A 21,519-nucleotide genomic window follows, 5' to 3' on the forward strand; every position below is an offset into this window, starting at 1 on the left:
ACTTTTATATTTTTAATTTGTTATATTTATTTTTCTTTAAGTCAGGAATTCCATGTTTGTTTTAAGATGATTACAACATATTCAAGTGATAGTATTTTTAGGTCAAGAGGATGTTCCAAGGAGCAGATAAAAAAATTAGTAAGCTTTTAAATATGAGTATACATTGAAAATATGCAAGTGAATAAATCATGAGGAGAAACTATTTCCAGTTAAAAACAGAAGCTGATGCTTTCTTGTCCCCACTGACCTGTGTACATACTGCCTTTATTACACTATGCCATTATATTGCAATTATTTACACTCTGAAATTGCTGGAGCCTGTGTTAGGCTGTTCTTGCATTACTACAAAGATACACCCAAGGCTGGGTAATTTAAAGAAAATAAGTTTAAGGGGCTTACAATTCTGCAGGCTTTACACGAACCATGGTGATGGCATCCGCTCAGCTTCTAAGGAGACCTCAGGAAGCTTATAATCATGGTGGGATGCAAAGAGAGGGCAAGTACGTCATGTGGCAAAAGCAGGAACAAGTGAGGAAGGGAGTGGAGGCAGGGGAGATGCCACACATTTTAAAACAACCAGATCTCTGCAGAATGCAGTCACTATCCTGAAGAGAGCACCAAGCCAAGAGGGATCTACCCCCATGATCCAAACCCCTCCCACCGGGCCATACCTCCAGCACTGGGGATTACAATTCAACATGAGATTTGAGCAGGGATACATATCCAAACTACGTTACAGCCATTCTTTACTCTATTTATCCTTTGTGTCTAGACGAATGACTAACAAAATAGCCATTTAATCAATGTTTTTTTTTTTAATGAATGAAAAGATAAGAAATAGCAAAGATATTGAGGAAACCCAGGAGACAATTCTGGCCTACTGGTGGTGATATTCAAAAAATTAGGCTGAAAACCAAAGGCAGAAACTTGTGTTAAAAATTGGAGAACATCAGTGACTTTAGTGATACCGATTTCAGTGGGTGGATATGAGAACTAGAATGTAATGGATGAGAAGGGACGAACTGAAGTAAGACAGAAGAACGTATTGTTTCAAAGAAACTGAGAGTGACACCCAAAAGAGAGGATATTTGGCTTGTGGGAGAGATAGTTTATGTTACTAACTTCAAGAATGAGAGAGAAATGTTAAGTTTTGGGTTACAGAGAAGGGCTCTAGAAGGAATTTAAATTCAATAGTGTTTATCTTTTGTTTGGAGGAGGGATAATTGAATTTCATGTAATGTATAAGTTCTGATGTTTTCTGAAACCTATGACTAGTACTTTAATTGGATCCATTGGTTTCCTCTTCTAATTTATGGGGGAAAATATTTTGCTATCTTATTTTAGGGCGGTCATATAAATATAAACAGAGCGTAATAATTAATAAATACATTTGTAGGCTTGTGTTCCTGTGGAAAAAAAACTAGAAAAGTCATAAAAAGCCATTTTCTATTTACTAATCATAGCAGATTTCAGGGCTGGGTCATCCAAAACAATTTGTTACATCTGGGAAATAACATTCAATCTCCTTTTGCATAATGTTTGAAGTAAGCTTTTGTACATGACAAAATGTAAAAGTCTGTACAAAAGTTTTTATTATTCAAAACTGCCTTACTTGCAGAATATGTCATCTGGATGTTTACATAAAGATTCAAAATTTGTATTTTATTTTCTTCATTTTGGGTTCAGCATGAGCTGATGAAAGAACAACGAGGTCAGCAGTTTTGTCACTACAGAATTGCAAAAAGAGAGTTCAGACTGTACTTAGCCCCCTCCTTGATGATAGTCGAGGGTTGTAAAAAAGATGCTTTTCACTTAAAAATTTGATGCAATTAACCAGCTTGGAATTTTCTCACATCAGCAAATCTTATATTTGAGCAATCTAAATGATTGCTGACACAAACTCCCAGCTAAGAACGAAGAGCTTATCTTCGTGCATAAAAAGGTACATATCATTGCTGTTTAAATTAGAGACACTGACATGTAAATCACAACAGCTCCCAGAAATTATTAAGTTGGTGGTATGTCTCTAAGAAATAGCTGCAAGCTTAAGTCAAGATAATCCAGTAAGAGGGGAAGAGAAATAAAACGTTTTGCCAACCTTCTAGAATTATTTTAATTCCTTGAGAATGTGTATATTGATCTTTGTTACACACAGTGTGTCTGGGTGACCTATAGTTTCACTCATTCAATTTTCAATTTTTAGGAGACATTTACTTCATTAGAGATGAAATAGCACTTCTACTATCTGTATCAAATTGGCTATCGCTTGTTTATCCAGAGTGGCATGGTAGGAACAGCAGCCACTTTAGAGTTGCGTGATATTCATTGCAGCGGTAACTTGCAGTGTATCCCTGAGCCAGTTGCTGATTTTTCTGAGCCTCAATTTCCTCACCAGTACCACAGAAATGAAGCTAACTGTGGCCGGGCATGGTGGCTCACGCCTGTAATCCCAGCACTCTGGGAGGTCAAGGCAGGCAGATCACCTGAGGTTGGGAGTTTGAAACCAGCCTGACCAATAGGGAGAAACCCTGTCTCTAGTAAAAATACAAAATTAGCCAGGCGTGGTGGTACATGCTTGCAATCCCAGCTACTTGGGAGGCTGAGGCAGGAGACTTGCTTGAACCTGGGAGGCGGAGGTTGCAGGGAGCTGAGATCGTGCCATTGTACTTCAGCCTGAACAACAAGAGCAAACCTCCATCTCAAAAAAAAAAAAAAAAAAAAAAAGAAAGAAAAGAGATAAGGCTAACTGTCTTTTGGTATTTCGAACTAAGTGAAGGTAACCTAATATATATTTAACTGCACATGTAATAATGAATGCAAACAAAACTTGAGTGCTTACTGTATCTCTAGGTGCTTTACTTGTACAGTTTGGCCTAATCCTCACAATGACTACATGAACTGGGAGCTCTCATCATCTAGAGAATAAGGAATATGGTAATTATTCCTCTCAAAATTATAACTTCTTCAATCTTTAAACTATTTTTTAAACTATTTCTTTAAATTACTCTTTAAAAATTTGTTTTTTGAGTCCATAAATTACATGTTTTATAGATTCTGGATAGGGCCTGAAAAGAAACTTATTCTCCATAAATTTTACCCTAACTGAATTAGTTTAATTACCTACAAATATAGGCTGTGGATTATTTCTGATTTATAGACTGAACTTAATCATTCATATGGTGTGCTTTATGGATGTCTGGTGTGTTGCTATTACTTGAATATTAAGTAGGCAACAAAGCAGTGTGGTGTCTGCTTAGGTAGCTTATGTTCTCATGTGGGAGACTCGGAGGAATCATAAGCAAGCAGGTAATCACAGACAATTACAGCAACCACGTAGGAAGCCAGAATAAGGAGAACCAGGAAAACCTAAAAAGATTGCAAAGAAGCACAGAGGTTCCAAAAGGAATGAGATGCAACAAATTAGGTGATAACCACTTTAGATGTTATGATTATCTCTATGAGATTTCAACTACTTGGATATTATCAGAAAGTAGATGATTAGATTGATCTAACCATATATAGAAAGCTTCTGGCTTAATGTTACAGAAGATCTAATACCAAGTGGTTTATATGTGGGTACATGTATCAGATCACATGTCAAGAAGTTGCAAAAGATAATAAATCTAGTGTTAGTTAAGTCACTGGCCCAATTTTATTTAAATTCCAGGTTCCTTTCATCCTTTTGACCTGTGCTTCTGGGACTGCTGGCTCTAGCCAACTTCCTTCATGTTTGCAAGAGTTCTGTAGCAGTTCTAAGCTCTGCCCTCATATATAACAGATTACATAAAGTATGTACACTAATGTAAGCCAAGGATAAGTGCATTTAAGTACCAGTGATTGAAGACACTGGCAGTGAGAATTCCACAAGACAGAGAGAAAGAGTGGTGGTATGGAGGGTGTGCACATATTTAGTGCTTGTTATGTGCCACACACTCATTTAATTCTCACACCAACCATGGGCAGAAGCAATTTCACCATCTCCCATGTTTAGGTAAGGAAAATGAGACAGCAAGAGACTGAATACTTTGCCTGCTGACACTCAGCTGCCCAGTTGTGGGGCCAGGCTTCAACCTCATAGGCTTCAGGTTTTGACCACTATGCTCACATGAGAGGGTGCTCCTGGATTTGGCTATTCTGTGAATCAAAGTATGATATTCATTCATTTTTTTTTTCAAATTTTTAACTTCATTCCTTTGTTACTTCTTTACTTCATTAATTTAAACTACATATTCAGTACCTACTTTCTCCTATGCAGGGCACTTGTCCATCCAGTTGCAGCGATACACAAACAGACCCAGTCCCGGCCCTCACACATCTTGCCCTCAAGTAGGAAACATATACCTTAAATAAACAATAGCACATACAGAAAATTACATTGGGATAAATTCTCTAGGGTCCAGAAAGCTATGGAAATGTGGTATGGGACCTAATCTAATCTGGAGGTCATGGAAAGTCTCCTTGAGAAAATGATGTTTGAACTGAGGCCTGAGGGATAAGTGAGTTACTTAGGTAAACCGTGGGCGAAAGGCTGTTCCAGGAGGAAGGTGATAGTACATCTTCTCTACTAGCAACTTCCAACTGAAATGATCAGCACACTGTGTAAATAGAGACACATTTGTATTAGCAGTGGGCCCAAACACAAAACCATCCTCATGGAAGAATTTCTGCAGACACAGTGCTAATTCCCTCAGATAAAAGCAGCCCCTGAAAGTGGGTGCTCATCTCCATTTCAAAGCGTATCAGAGAGCTGGGTGGGACTAAACCAAGAGCATTAGAACCCCCACAAACATGGAGCCATCCACAGACTGATGATTGCAATAAATGTCTATACCATCCAGAGACTCAGGCAAGGAAGAGAGAGCCTTTTTCCCGTTTCTCCCATCCAAACTGTTCACATGGTTTTGTAATGTGCTCTGTCTCCTTCCCCGCTTCTCTGGATTCTCTGGATCTCCCAATCAGTAATGGATGATGTGTTTTTGTCATTGCAGTTATTATTGCCATTGTTTTCTTTTCAATGTATTAAATATGAAATTTTTACTATGCAAATAATTTGATGGTGAAGCACATCAGTCACTATGAAAATTTGGTTAAAAAAATCCTCTGTGATAATAAATAACAGCATAGAAATCTCTTTCCAGCTGATTTTACAGAGATATCACTAGGTTCAATACATTCTAATAACTAGTATTTATTAACTGCTTCCTATATGCCGATTGGGGTGCCTGCCACTTTATAAATTATCTCTTAATCCTTATAACAATGTCATATGTTAAGTATTGTTCTCTCCTTTTCACAAATATGGAAACTGAGGCTCAGAGATAAAGCATACACAAGGTCAATGGTCTTTTAAATGGGAAAGTTGGGAGCCAGTTCCAAATCTGTCTTGCTTTGAAGTGCATGCTCTTTCTACTATCCCACACTGCCTTCCAACTTAAAAGATGTTAATATTCTCAAGATAAGAGGGGCAGGTTTGACCCTTATGCTCACATGAGGAGGTGCTCCTGGATTTGGCTATTCTGTGAATCGAAGTATGATATTCATTCATTAAAAAAATTTTTTTTAACATCGTTACTTCGATACTTCTTTACTTCATTAATTTAAAGTACGTATTCAGTACCTACTTTCTCCTAAGCATATCATGAAATAGATGATATGTGTAACAAGATGGCTTGCCCTGCCCACTTGGGTTACAAGTATACTCAGGTCTCTCTTTTTCTTTTTCTTTCAAAGTAATCACATTAAGTACCCACTTACTATCTTGGCAGAAAGCTTTTCATGTCTGCCTTTGGACTGCTCCTGGGCATGAGCTGTTCTGATAGAAACCTAGGAAGAGGATGAGACTTTCAAATCTCGGTGGGAAGGGTACTGAACTCTAAGGAATGTGTGAAGCTCTGCTCCATGCTACTCCCAGGGCTGCAGCTGAAAAGTGGCCCTGTGGAGTGAACAGAAAACACCAGTTCTTTGATGATTCATGTTCTGTTCTGGGTTTTCAAGGAAGGATAATTCCCTACTCCTGGGGGTTGGGGGAGAGAATTGGCATAGGATGCCTATTCTTGGGAAATAGAGATTGTCTCTTCCTTAGTATCTTTCTAAAAAGGGAGGAAATCTTTACATCATCATATTCAGTGGCCATAACTCCATTCCAACTATACCCAAACCAATCAATGGCAATGAAAGTGGGATCTTTAATGATTGACTGAGGTAAATTAGAACTCAAATACTGAGTCTGTGGTTAGGGATAAAACTACCTGTACATAGTCACACAGAAAGTGGCAATACCTGAATAAAACAGAGGTTTCTTCAGTAAGGAAAAAGTGTGGAAAGTAATTTTGGATAGGAAAATAAAAGTATTTACAATCAACTTTAGAGTTTATCTGGTAAGGGTAAAGGGAGAGCAAGATAGCAGCAACAGGTTTTCTGAAATGTCATCCCAATAGTAATTCACTGATTATTTCCAACTTTTAAAAAATATTTAATTAAGAAATGTAAGAGTTTGGCATGGGGAAAACACATTTAAATATTGAAAATTCAGTTCTACCAAAACATAAGTAATATTACTTCTATTGTTTTAATTTTTTAAAAAAAAAACCAAGACATGATGACATTTACTATGAGAGTGACTATGTTACTGGAAAAAAACCTCTGTACTGTTTGAATACAGCATATGGAAATTACAAAATGTAGACTGTCTCAGCTGAAAAATTTGGCCATGTCCATGTTTAATATCATTTTTCCAAAAATATGCCCAAGAGTAATAGAAAGAGGTATCAACAAATCATTTAATGTAAGGGTGACAATTGTAAATGAGTAAAATATTTGTAAAATAAGTGAGTCTTTATTCTCATAGGCAATCATAATTTTATCACAGTAAAAATTTAGTTCTGATTTCTTATTTTGGAAAATTATATTTATTATTAATTAGTAAAAAGTCACTTAACAGTTTTCTCACCAGAAAGATCAGAAAATTCTAGATTTGTGTACAGGCTATGTCATTTATTTTTTGAACATTCCTATCCTTTTATGGTAGATACATGGATCATTTGTGTAACTGTGTCATTTAGACTAACTAGACATATTTAGGGGAAAGACCCATTTAACTTAAGAATAACAAAAACATAGAACATGAAAATTGGTCCCAGTGGCATAGCTAAAAAGAGGCCCTAAACTTTATCAACTCATTTATTCTTTTTTATTCTAGTCCATTAAATCCTCAAAATTAAATCAGCATTTCATGTAACATAAATTAACAGAATGCTCATTTACAATATTATATTTGTGTTATTTTCAAGTTCATGAGATGTTCCTAAAATACTATGAGGAAAAAAGAAAATGAAAACGTACAAACATAAATTTTTTTAATATTAAAATATAAAGGAGTAGGCTTATATATGGCTCAGTGTTTAAAGTCTTTATGGTCCTTTAGTTTAAGCAATATTCAGAGTATTCTTGGATTTATAGAGAGAAGCCAGCCACATATACAACTGGAGAGAGGTTTTCTCTGTTGTACCCAGTTTCTCATTGGCAATTTCTCCCTCTAGCCTACCGGGCAGCTACTCCTCTTTGTTTCATAGGATGATTCAGGTTGAAAACTCACCATGGTCTTATATCCCAGAAAGACCTAATGCTAATCATAATATTCAATGCCCTTACCTTAGTATGTAAAGCCTCATATTGATTGATTGATATAATGATGTTTTTATTAATTCAAAACATTTGGTACTATAATTATTACCATTTTTCTCTGCCTTCCATGTTTCAAGGAACAAGCCCAAAGCAGAAAATAATAGGTACCAGTCTGAGTAAGACAGGAAAAAACGCTTACTTTTTAAAAGTGCCTCTGTTGTTGTACTTTTACATTTACAGGCTTTAGAAATAACTAAAAAACACTAAGAATTAAACAAATAAAAACATATGGCATTCACTCACATGACTTTTTAATCCTGTATTTAACTCATGTTTTTTAAAAAATACTTACTGTTAAGTTTATTGAATGACTAATAGGTGATTATCTCCACTAATTATGGCAAATAATATCTGTATTTTTATTAACATCCCCTTTCCTCTTCATATCTGTTTTAGTGTTTCCATTACAAGATGATGCCTAACAAATGATTCTATCTGAATGCAGAATTTCAAGAGAATCAAAATGATACACACTAGAACATTAAACATTTAAAGCCCAATGCTCCCTCTGTTATTGCTTCTCTTTGTTCATTAATCTAAACTGCATTAATTTTAAAAGAACATAATTATCTACATTTTGCTAGCCCACAGCTGTTAGTATATGGCATTCAGGTTGGGGGAACATTCATTGAGTACCTACTCTGTACCTGCTTCCCAAACTGTAATGAGCAGCTCACCCTAGGGGTTTGTTAAAATGCAGCTTCTGATTCAGTACCTCCTTCACTGGGCTGTTAAGTCTGCATTACTGTTAGTGGGAATGTAAATTGGTATAGCCATTATGGAAAACAGTGTGAAAGTTGCTCAAAAAATTAAAAATAGAACTAACATTTGAACTATTAACCCCACTTCTGGGTTATGTATCCAAAGGAAATGAAGTCAGCATCTCGAAAGGCTACCTATACTCCCATGTTCATTGCAGCACTTTTTACAGTAGCCAAGATAGGGAATTAACCTAAGTGACCACAGACAGATGAATAAAGAAACTCTGCCATTTGTGATAACATTAATAAACCTGGCAGACATTAAGCCAAGGAACAGAAGTCAAACAGAAAAAGACAAATACTGCATAATTTCACTCATATGGGGGGAAAAAATGTTGAATTAATAGTAACAGAGGGAAGAATGGTAGTTACCAGGGACTGAAAAGTGGACGAAAAGGAGGGAGGTGGGTCACATGGTACGAAATTTTAGCTGTAAGATGAATATATTCTGGAAATCTAATACACAGCATGATGATGGTAGTTAATAAGAATATAGGCTTGAAATTTGCTGAGAGCAGATCTCAAATGTTCTCACTAAATAGGCACATGAGTACACACAAATGGTAACTAGTTGAGGTGATGGATGTTTGTTAGCTTGACTGTGTCATCACTTCACAATGTAAATGCATATCAATACATCATGAAATTTACCTTACATATATATAATTTTTGTCAATCATACCTCAATAAAACCACTAGAAATAGTAATATGTCACATAATACTTGAGAAAGTGACTAACATTTTGTGATTGCTTTCAAAGATATTGAATGTAGTTTTTAAATGTAGGTGTCCATATAAATATTTGTACATGAATACAGCATTATTCATAATAGCCAAAAAGTGGAAACAACCCATATTTTCATCAATCGATGAATGGATAAATAAAAGGTGGTATAGGGCAATTATCTCGCAATGAAAAGGAATGATTTACTAATCCATGCTATAACGTGGATGAAACTCAAAAACATTATGGTAGGTGAAAGAAGCCACAACAAAGGACTACATATTGTATGATTCCATTTATATGAAATATTCACAGAGACAGAAAGCAGACTGGTGGTTGCCTAGAACTAAAAAAGTTGAGGAAAAGTAGCAGGTAACTTAATGAGTATGGATTTTTTTGGAGAGTGACGAACGTATTCTAAATTTGTGGTTATGGTTGTACAACTCTGGATCATTTAATTGTACACTTCAATGAATTGTTAGGCATATGAATTATTATATATCTAAACAAGGCTGTCTTAGAAAGACAAGTTCCTCAGTGATGGAACAAATAATGTTGCATCACTTTATGGAAGCAAATAAAGTTCCTAATGATTGGATCACATTGGAAATAGCTCTGTGACTCTTCTATAGGTTGTCTGCACACATATTTTGGTCACTTACCACATATATTTTGAGTGGCTATTACCTGTTAGGCACTATTCTAGGTCCTCAGGCTACAACAGTCAAAGAACCAAATAAAATGGCCTCATGGAACCATGAGGTGAAGAACAGAAAACAAAACAAATAAATATATTATATTTGATGGTGATAAGCTATCCAGAGATAAAATAAGTCAAGAATGGCAGTAAATCACATAAGGGCTGGGTGTTGCAATTTTAAATAGGTGATCAATGGAGGCCTTGAAGAAGGGAATCTTTGAGAAATTGCCTGATAAAAATACTAGGAATGAAAATATCTGGAGAAAGATGATACAGGCAGAGAGAGGTAAAAATACAGAGATATTTTTGAGCTAAGAATCATATCACTTTTTAATGTTGTCTTGATAACATAAACTACTATATCCATTTTATACATTACATGTATTTCATATGCCAGGTAGAATTATGTAACTTGAACATTTGAAAAGAGAAAAAATAAGTGCACGGATATGGCAAAATTTGGTACTGCAGACAGAAACTTTCAAAGGAAGATTTTCCAAAGGTAGAGTATTGTGCTATAATTAGTCCAAGGTCTCTCCTGAAAAAGCTGATGAGGTCTTTCAAACAGGACCTCTGAATGAATGTCAACAAGAACACTAAGATGAGACATATCTTGGGCTTATTGGCTATCGGTACTAAAGAGCACCAGAACAAAACTACATCTCAGGATAACTCACGATCTGCTCCAGTAACTTGGATAGTGTGCTCTCGATATTATGTTCAAAGTTAGGTGTGTACCAAATCATTATCAAAAGCATCCGAGTGGTCAAAATTGCATTGTTCATTCAAGACTTTGGCCTGGGGCTGGCCCAGCTTAGGGTTTTCAGGAAATTTGGAAGTTGTGGCAGTAGTTGGATTGTAAGGACTCTTGTGACAATCTTCGGGTGCCCTCCGAGAGAAAAGCGGAGGATGCCACTGGAGTCATCTTCCTCTTCAATGCCACTATCCTGCCCGACTCTCTTACCCTCAATATCACACAACACTAACCCTTCCCCTCCTCCAATGTCTTACATCACCTCCCAAGAGATGAAGTGTGTTCTTCACTGGTTTGCCAATTGGTCAGGTCCCCAGTGTGAACCTTTCCTAGAGGACCTAGTAGCTAAGGCAGTGCCAGGAAAATTACAGCCACTGCTGAATAGTCTGGAGCAGCTTAGTGTGTCTGGGGCAAACCAACCACCTTCTATCTTTGAGTGCCAGCTATATCTTTGGGATCAGTGGTTTCGAGGCTGGGCTGAGCAGGAGCGCAATGAATTTGTCAGACAGCTGGAGTTCAGTGAGCCAGGCTTTGTGGCAAAATTTTACCAAGCAGTGGCTGCTACAGCTGGTGAGGACTGATAGGCATTCAGACCAAAGAAGATAACCACAGCTGAGCCAAGACTCTATGTATATGTCACAAGGCCACGACTCTGCAATGAGAACTCAATTCAAATGTGTCACCTAAAGGACTGGAACTGGTATTCCGACAAACTGACTGAACTCATTGACCAGTACAGGCATAGTTATTTCAACACTAATAGCATGTCAACGGGACTCCTACTTGTAAATGTTATCAATCTAAGCAATCCAACTCATCGGTCTACTAGTTTGCTTCTTTTCAAGAGATGTCAAATCTTAAAGAATTTGATGGCTTCTTCTGCAACTATAACCAAAAGGAACCTACACATTATAACTCAAGCCCACTGCTTGCTTATGAAGTGTGTAAAATAGAACCCTCCTTCCCCCAAAATAAGACAGGACAATAAAAGGCGGTATTTTTATACTTTAACTGGAAAAAAAAAAAAAGACTTTGGCCTTCTGTTCTCCTGAGAGTCTTAGCTTAGGATGACTACTTTCCAATATGCTTGACTTCCTGCTGGCAGTTCTGATCTAAAACACCTAGATCAGAATGGAAATCAGTTGGGGTCATTAATATGGTTTGGCTGTGTCCCCACTCAAATCTCATCTTGAATTATGGTTCCCATAATCCCCAAGTGTCATGGGAGGGACCCAGTGGGAGGTAATTGCATCATAGGGCAGTTACCCTCTTGCTGTTCTTGTGATAGTAAGTTTTTGAGATAAGATGATTTTACATTGGGCTTTTCTTCTTTCACTAGGCATTTCTCCTTCCTGACACCATGTGAAGAACATAGTTGCTTCCTCTTCTGCCATAATCGTAAGTTTCCTGAGGTTTCCCCAACCATGCTGAACTGTGAGTCAATTAAGCTTCTTTCCTTTATAAATTATCCATTCTCAGGTATGTCTTTAGTAGCAGTGTGAGAATGGACTACTACAGTCATCATCTTCCAATGTGCCCTCACAGCTGTCTCCACTAGTGTCAACATCTCTACCTCTACATTTAATGCTGACTTTCTCACTTGCACTCTTCTGTTTAACCAGACCTGATTATACTCAACTGTGCATTTTAACTTCCTAATATATATATATATATTTACTTCTTAACATATATATTCTTATATATACATATTTAATATCTATGTCTATTAAAAAGATTCCAAGAGGGGACAGGTGAGGTCCTTATTCAAGGTGACATAGTTAATAAATTAAAAATTGCAATCTATAGACTCAGAGTCTATCTACAACACTTCCGCTAAACCATGTCTAATTTTCACTGACGCTGTAAGGCTAAATCTTCACCAGTTGAATCTGTTCATTCGCTTCTTCAGAACATCATCCTAGTCTTTTCTGCACACTTCTAATACATGACAATAGTAGCAACTCAGTTGTCTTAAATTCATTGCTTTGAAGAAAATATGGAATACAAAATGAAATAAAGAAATAAATATGGAATCCACATTTTGAGAAGCTAAGCAGAAATGATTATAGTCTGAGCAGTCAATTTTATTATGTGGTGATCTGATAATAATAAGGTCTATGGGACATCCTATAGTACTATAGCTACTACGATTTTTAAAGATTTGGATAATAAACACACAATGTACTTTAAGTTCCAGGCAAATTTCTTTAAAAATTATTTACCAACTGTGAGGGTTAATTTGATATGTCAACTTGACTGTATTAAGGGATGTCCAGAAAAGCAGCAAAACATTACCTTCAGGTGTTTCTGTGTGGTTGTGTCAGGAAGATACTGAATCATTTGACAGTCAAGGAGATTGCCCGCAACAACATGGAGGGTCTCATTCAACATATTGAGGGCCCAAATAGAACAAAAAGGTAGAGAAAATCTGCATTCTCTCTGTTTGAGCACAGACATCTATCTTTTCCTTCCCTGTGGCATAGCATCAGTATTCCTGATTATTGGTCCTTCGGACTCACTTTATACCATCATCACCTCCCAAAGTATACCACATCACCCACTCTTCTGATTCTGCATCTTGCAGACAACAGACAGTAAGACTTTGCACAGCCTCATAATCACATGAGCCAATTCCCGTTATAAACTCTGACGAACACACTGACAACAATTTTATAAATAAGTTCAAAAGCATGTGTATCAAGATGTATTAGCATATCAAAGATTGGATATTGTCATCAATATTGAAAAGTACATTGAAAAATATCCTAAAAACATGTAAAATACTCTAGGAGAACAACAGGTCAAAGGGCAACATTACTGGTGAAAGACATTTGAGCATGTGGTTAAAGGAAGTGATATATGTAACAATAATAAGATTCAACCAGAAGGGATCTTTGGAAAATTCACATATGTGATTAAAAAAATAACTCTTAACAGATATTTACCTGCCAGAAATTTGAAAGTTTGTTAGAAAAAATATCCCATTTTATTTTTTAAAATTCCCTGTTTAGTGGTACTACACAGTGTTTACTACTCTGGAGATTTTGTGCAGGATATAAGATTAATGAAACAAAGCCTCCTCTATAAAATGCTATGCCAGTTTTCTGAAACTAACACAGTGTCAATAAACTAAGTAAACAGAAGACAGTCAATTGGCTGTGCAGCCTTTCCCTTTACTGGTAAGATTATATGTCAACCTCTTAATAGCTTTGAAGGATTTGTTTCTTTCTAGAATTCAAATTACGACTCTAAACAGAGATGAAGCAATTCACATCACAGTGAGGAAAGAACTTGAATTAGACAATAAAATAACAGATAACAGGACTGTGTTCTAAATATAAAGTTTTATTTTACCAGAGTGAATCACTGACAGCATTCAAAAGGCCATAGGCAATGAAACTTAAGATTTGAAAAGTAATATAACTCATAGGAACAAATAAATAAACAATATAAATGAAAAACAAACCTGAATGAAGTATTTATAATGGGGGATAGTAGAAAAGGGTTATTGGAACTAAAATTCATTTTGAAAAAAAATTTTCTAGCCTGACGAATGAATATAAAAGCTAAATTTTGTTTTCAATTTCCAATGATAAATTTACACAGTGGTTGATAATATATGATGATCTTATCCAAGCTCAACACTGTAAATATTATCCGTAATATCAAAAAAATCCCAATTTTATTTCTTTGGCCTAGGTTTCTTTCTCTCTTGAACTCCAGTCTCATATATCATGTTACCCAACCTAAGTTTTACTTAATATGTGATAAAAAATTTTAAATTTAGTATGTTCAAGCAAAACTCCTGATCGTCCGTGTAAAAAGTTATGCCTCTCATAGTCTTACCCATTTCAGGAGATGGCAACTCCAGTCTTCTAATTGCTGAGGCTAAAAACCTTGCCATCATTGCGATTCTTCTCTTTTTCTCAGATCCTACAGAATTTGGCCACTTTTCAAGGCCTCCATCGCTTCTACCCCTTCCCAGCCCATAGTTATTTCTCAAATTTTATAATAGATTCCTGATGGATTCTATCTGGGCTACTTCCAGGTTTGTTTCTCACCAAAAACACTGTCTCTCCTCAACACAATGCCATGTCCAGAGTAAGTCTTTTACTATGTAAGTTACATCATGATACTCATCGTTCAAACCTCCATTGTGTCAGAAACCTGCACATGCACACTCACATACACACACATGTTGTGCACACAGTAAAAGACAACGGCTTTATAAAGGCCTGCAGGGCCCCAGATGCTCTGGCTTCTTTGTTTTTTCTCCACCTTCAGCTCCTAGTATTCACTACTTTGCAGACTTCACTCAAGCTATACTAGCTTTCTTGCCTTTCCTTAAAATATCAGGAAAGCTCCAGCTTTGGATCTTGGCGGTAGCTGTTCCTATTTTCTAGAATGCACTTTCTTCATATTACCATCATGACTAATTACCTAAACTTTTTCAAACTTCGATCAAATATCACCTAATCAATGACACCTATTCTTGCCACTACACTTAAAATTAATTGTCTGTGCTTGGATCATTGTAACAAATCTGGAAAATAAAAACAATGACATTTAAAAGTTTACCCTGTAAAGGAGAGCTAAAGAATATGAAAATAAACAAAATAAGATAATGTCTAGAAGAGAATAAGCATTATGGGGATAGAAAAAAGCATCCACGACTAAATTACGTCCTTGACAAAAATCTGCACTTAACCATATGGTCCTCAAATTGCATTCTCCTCCCACCTTGATAGCTGTCACACTGATCTCCAGATCTGTCATTCCGTTGATTAATATAATTTTATTCCATCTATATATCCTAAAAGTTTTAGTTATTTTAGTTGATTTAATGTTATACACAGTGCCAGCCAGGAACATTGGCTCATGCCTGTAATCCCAGCACTTTGGGAGGCCAAGGTGGGTGGATCACTTGAGTTCAGAAGTTCAAGATTCACCTGGCCAACATGGCCAAAACCCCATCTCTACTAAAAAATTCAAAAATTAGCTGGTCATGGTGGTGCACACCTGTAGTCCTAGCTACTCGGGAGGCCGAGGCAGAATTGCTTGAACTCAGGAGGTGGAGGTTGCAGTTGAGGCAAGATTGTGCCACTGCACTCCAGCCTGGGCAACAAAGGGAGATTCTGTCTCAAAAAAAATAAAAATAAGTAACTTTATACACAGTGTCATAATACACGTAATTTCAGACTTATTTTCATGTATGACTATATTGCTAAAATATCATTGTCTGTCACTTTGTATGCTACCTTTTCACAAAATTCCAACTTTATTATCTCCCTTTCTTAGGATTACACCTTCTAGAATTGATCTGAAATTTGATGTGTTAAATAATATCAAACTAGTTGTCACAGATCTTTTTATCTCTTCATGTCAGGCACTTGACTTAGAAGGGGCTGCCTACCTCCATGTGCTCCCATTCCGAAAGAGTCTTCACAGAGCTGCTGGGGCAGCTCTGACGATGTGTGTCTACCACCTGCAGACCTTCACTACAGAGCCCCCGTCTACTATCCCAGAATCTACCCCACCACCTACCACAACTGTCTTTGGAGTATAGTTACCAGAGACTTTAATTTGGAGCTGAAAGTAGTAAAAGCAGAAGAGAAGTTTCTGCTTAAGGCTGGATGGGGAAAAGCAAACCCCTGGTCGGTGTGAATAGCTTCCGGACTTATTTACTTGGAAACTGAAAGGCTTTTTTTCCTCCTAAATTGGTATAATGGTTGTTCTAGCTGCTCTTTAGTTCCTAAATATTTTTACTACTATAAATCAGCTATATTATTTTCTAGGAAATATATTCTGAGTCCAAAATAACCTATTTACAAATGACCTTTGGAACAGAACCTGTTTACAAGTTAGGGACTCTGAATAATGCATCCCAGAGCTAAATGTAAATAGTTTTTCATTATCTGTTGTTATGGATCATCTGCTTCATTGCTCCTCTTCATTAGCACAGATAATAGAGACCTAACTGAATTATTGCTTTCAAGCACATTCATTACTTTTGTCTGTACTATCCAAGTTTCCTTTGGTCCTTAACATCATTTCCAGCTTGATGTTTTAACTCCTTGGTTTTTAATTTAAAAATCCCCTGTGTAAGTAGTGACCTCCATAATATGCCAATAAACTGACAAACTGAATAAACTTTGCCTCCTTTATTAAACAGGCATTTACCAAGATCCAACTCAGGGTGTATAGTGGGGTGTCAGGGACTTTAGGGCACATAGGAATACAGTATGCTTTCCATAAGTTTATCAAATATGTATGAAAACCTATTATAGACAGGGCATTCTTGTAGGGGTTACAGATAGCTGCACTGATGGTTCTTGCACTAACAAAGCTTACGTTCAAGCAGAGGAAGATGACAATAAACATTTTAGAGAGTAAGGTGTTCAGTGTAGTAAATAAAACTGGTCATGCGACAGGGAGGCAATGTAATTCATGAGGAGAGACTCTTCTAGGTACGGTGAGCAGGGAAGGCCTCCGTGAGGAAGTGATATTTGAAATGCTATCTGCATAATGAGATGGTACCAACCATGGGAAGAATGGGGTAAAAGTGTTCCAAACAGAGAAGAACAAGTTTGAAGGCCCTGAATTAGAAAGAGGTTTGGCGTGCTCAAATGGCAAAAAGGTCAACCAGTGTCTTAAATATAGGGTCTCCTTATTTTAAAATTCCATGTTTAACACCTGATGAAGACTACAGTTGGCTATTAACAAAATAAACCTGAATATGAAAAGTAAAGGGGTGATGGGAAAGATCCCAGCTCCAGATAACAGCAAGCAATGGGTGGATACAGAAAGGAAGAGATTACATGGTTGGGAATGTGTATCCCAGACTTTAAAGATAATACATATTAGTTATTTGTATTGCTAAGGGAATAATAACTAACATTGACTGAACTTTTACTATGCACCAAGCACTCTTCAAACAACTACAAGAAGTAACTCATTTATAACATTATATCTTTTCATATATGAGGGAATTTCAGCACAGAAAGATTCAGGAACCTTGTCCAAATTAAAATAGATTGTACATTCTGACACTAGGACTCAAATCCACGCAGTCTGGCTCATCACTGTGGTTCATAATCCAGAACTTGAGTTGTGATCCTCTGCAAAAATGGTAATTTTTCACTTCCCTGTATGAATGCCTTTTTGTAATGTGACTTGGAGCTGCTCCCACGACGGGAAGTATGCTCCCGCAAAATTAACTCCATGAGATGGAGTTAATTTCTCCACCCTATGATTCAAGATATGACCATGCGATTCGCTTTGGCCAATGAGACACCATCAGGTGTGACGCAAGAAGCAGCTCACACAGTGCTTACACATTGGGAACTACCCTCTGGCCGCACATGAGAACACTGTGGCTACAACAACGTGAGCAAGCTTGAACTAGCCTGCTACAGGATGAGTGGGATATGCCTACGTAACTCCGTTATCACTGATAAACAACCACCGTAGCACCAGAAGTACAAGCAATAGAAATACCTATTTCCACTCTCAGTTTCGCACTGATCACAAATGTGAGCGCGAACCCAGCCAACGGTGCACGCGACACAGACAAGCCAAACCAGTTAGGCTGAGTCGAAATTGCTGATCCACAAAACTGTAAGCAAATAGACTGTTTTCATTTTGAAATAGTTTGTTACACAGTAAAAATTAACCGACACTCAGGTTGAATTAAACGACTGCTACTTCATATCTGAATACATTGATCAATTACTCTGCCTTCCTTGTTATGTATAAAGATGCTGCTATTCTATCTTCAAGCAAAATAAACAGAGGGAACTAATCAAAGTGTGCTGTCTTCACAATTATTTGTGGGGCCAATGGCTTTGTCTTAACTAACTTGTTCCTGAAGGCCAAGACACTTAATAAACCATAGCCTTGGTGGAAGTATACTTCTGGCCAACCTCACCTGCCATTTTTTTTTTTAATATATCAGAGTGAGAATACTGACAGTGAGAAGCATGATTGGTGTTACCATTAAGGCTTGGGCAATTTCATAAAGGCCACTGTAGAGTATTTTTTGTAAAGTTCAGCAGGCACATCTTTTGACCAAAGGAAGTATGACATTAATAATGGCCAAGAAAAGATGCTCAACCCTGAAAGTATGTCAGCCACCTCTGTCAGAAGAATAAAAGAAGAAATATTATGTTGTTCATTGCATAAAGTAAGCAAGTGTTTTCCAACAAGATCAGCAAAATCAGATAATACCTGCTAGAGAAGATTTGCTTACCTGTTCAAATCTACCAACCCTGGTTTGGCCTGCCAGGAGTTGTACGGATCTTTTTCTCATAGATTTAAGGATACAGAGTTAATGCCCCCAAAAAACTAGTATCGGTCAAGATTCATGGAAATGAAGTTTAAATTTATTACTATTAAGTATCTCTCGATTCCACAATGCTCACATGATTATGTGGCATATTCCTACGATTCAGGGAAAGACGACAGTTGCTGTGGTATGCATTTCTAGCAGGAACTGCGAATACGGTAAGGACAAGATAGAATAAGTGGTCTCCAAAAGAGTTGATTTTATAAACTGTGTGAAAACATCATTTAGACATCTCCAATGCCAGTGAAAGTGGAAGAGTAAAGAGAGCGAAAAGCACCATACCCGATTGATGCGGAACTGAGAAATCAGATTATCTCAAGGTAGTCACTTCCCACAGCTCCTTGTGGGTGATCAACCTCCTTCATATACAAATGAGATTGGGCAGAGAATGTGAACCAAGAATACTACGCTTTCATCAATATGGGATACATTGTTACATCATTTGTTTTAGCAATGATTATACATGTCTCTGATATATTTTTTCAGAAGACTCAGTTATGCTAAAGTTGAATGTTTAAACTGTATTTCATTCCCTCACAAAGACCTGGTACATATTATATCAATTTGTGCTATGTGGGTGTATCACGTCTCCTTACTAAATATGTTTCTTTTACACATGACACATGGCAGTGGAAATCTTATTCAGAATGAAACACTTCCTCATCTATAGGAATAAGCATTTAAGGCAGTATCAATTATAATAGCCGACACTTTTATTTTTTATCTTATTATTAAAACAATATAACTACATAAAATGTTTAACAGATTTCCCATGTTATCTTTGAGGAAATAACTTACTGAGGAAATAGAGTAGGAGTCCTTATATTTGGTTTTAGTCAGCATACCATTTCACTGTAAAACTATCTGTCTCTACATAATTGTTTTTAATGTTTTTATGATTCTCAGGGTAGCCTGTGACAAACACATTCATGAATAATTAATAGGGCAATGATACTCTCTACCTCTGTATGGACAAGTCCTGTAAAATCTGTATTAGATAGAGGAAACTATTCTGACCCAGCTGATATTTTCTTTCTATGCTACATTGTTTTTTTCTCATTTTTTTGCCATTTAAATATTTTTTAGTTTTTTAAAATTATACTTTAAGTTCTGGGATACATGTGCAAAATGTGCAGGTTTGTTACATAGGTATACATGTGCCATGGTGGTTTGCTGCACCCATCAACCCATTATCTACATTAGGTTTTTCTGCTAATGCTATCTCTCCCCTATCCTCTCACTTCTTGACAGGCCCCAGTGTGTGATGTTCCCCTCCCTGTGTCCATGTGTTCTCATTGTGCAACTCCCACTTATGAGTGAGAACATGTGGTGTTTGTTTTTTTGTCCCTGAATTAGTTTGCTAAGAATGATGGTTTCCAGCTTCATCCATGTTCCGGCAAAGGACATGAACTCATCCTTTTTGTGGCTGCATAGTATTCCATGGTGTATATGTAACACATTTTGTTTATCCGGTCTCATTGATGGGCATTTGGATTGGTTCCAAGTCTTTGCTATTGTGAACAGTGCCGCAGTAAACATACGTGTCCATGTGTCAAGACTACATTCTAAGGACTCATCACTGTCACAAAAGGAGCAAAGCACTTTTGTTGTTGTTTGCAACTTTTATGTGCAATAATAAAAATAACAAATAGTTTTACAACGGGCTTTCATCAAATCATGTTATTTGCTTGTCTTGATAACCTCCTGTCCTCCATTCTCTAGTACCAGTTTACTGATGAGAAAACTGAGATCACACAGAGAGCAACATATTTTTCACTGCCTGAAAGAAGACTAGTATCTGTGACTTCCAATCTTTCTAAGATAGAGCACATAGTTTTCCAACCAATAGTTTAATGGAGACAGGCAGAATGAGTACATGCATTTCTGGGCTTGCTTTATTTAAAAAGCCTAATTTGTATACATTTATGTATTCAAGTTTTGTTTAAGACTGTATTTTACCTATAAATAATACTCCACTAAAAAAATACATAAAGATGGTGACATTGCTATGCTACAATATCTCTATGCTACAATATAGAACTTACTGATTCCATTACCATATTCTGATTTTATGGATAATAATGAAGGTCATATTAATGCAGATGAAGATAAGACATAAGGAACAGATATGGATGGCTGCCATGTTTAAAGTAAACTAGACTAACAATAAATCTCAAAATGGTAAAAATATTATTTGCAGTCATTGTATTCTACTTGGTATGTCAAGTTTTGGTTTTTGTGGGGTTTTTTTTTGTGAGTAGAAAATATATGTTGACTCCATTGTTTTACTAGCACTTAAAGAAAAAGTTGAAACTGTTAGCACCATTCAAAAATCTTTCAAAATGAAAATACAGGAAAAACCATAATAATATTTTATATTATTATATTGTCATATTTTTAAAAAATTTTCAGTTTTCACTTCTAATAAATTCTGAATATTTTCCCCTCAATAACTCACATTTCCATGTGTACGGTAGTTCCCCACTCAATATTTCCCATAAATAGCTCATGTTTCCATCTATACGGTAGTTCCCCTCTGAATATTTCCCCTC

The 21,519-nt window shown here is 36.6% G+C and overlaps 1 protein-coding gene across 1 annotated transcript; it reads left to right on the top strand.

Moving 5' to 3' along the window:
• Positions 1 to 10,676: 10,676 nt before the first annotated feature.
• Positions 10,677 to 11,634, top strand: LOC108301382 (uncharacterized protein C14orf119-like). The gene has a single exon (XM_017524541.2). It carries the CDS (start codon positions 10,779 to 10,781, stop codon positions 11,202 to 11,204), a length of 426 nt encoding a protein of 141 aa, XP_017380030.1. The 5' UTR covers positions 10,677 to 10,778; the 3' UTR covers positions 11,205 to 11,634.
• The last annotated feature ends 9,885 nt before the right edge of the window (positions 11,635 to 21,519 follow it).

This window comes from Cebus imitator, unplaced genomic scaffold (genome assembly GCF_001604975.1).
Source record: "Cebus imitator isolate Cc_AM_T3 unplaced genomic scaffold, Cebus_imitator-1.0 Scaffold33, whole genome shotgun sequence".
In the NCBI taxonomy this organism is placed as follows: domain Eukaryota; kingdom Metazoa; phylum Chordata; class Mammalia; order Primates; family Cebidae; genus Cebus; species Cebus imitator.

What these genes read in the sequence shown, in the direction of transcription:
- LOC108301382 (XM_017524541.2), top strand. Translation starts at nt 10,779, where the DNA reads ATGCCACTGGAGTCATCTTCCTCTTCAATGCCACTATCCTGCCCGACT.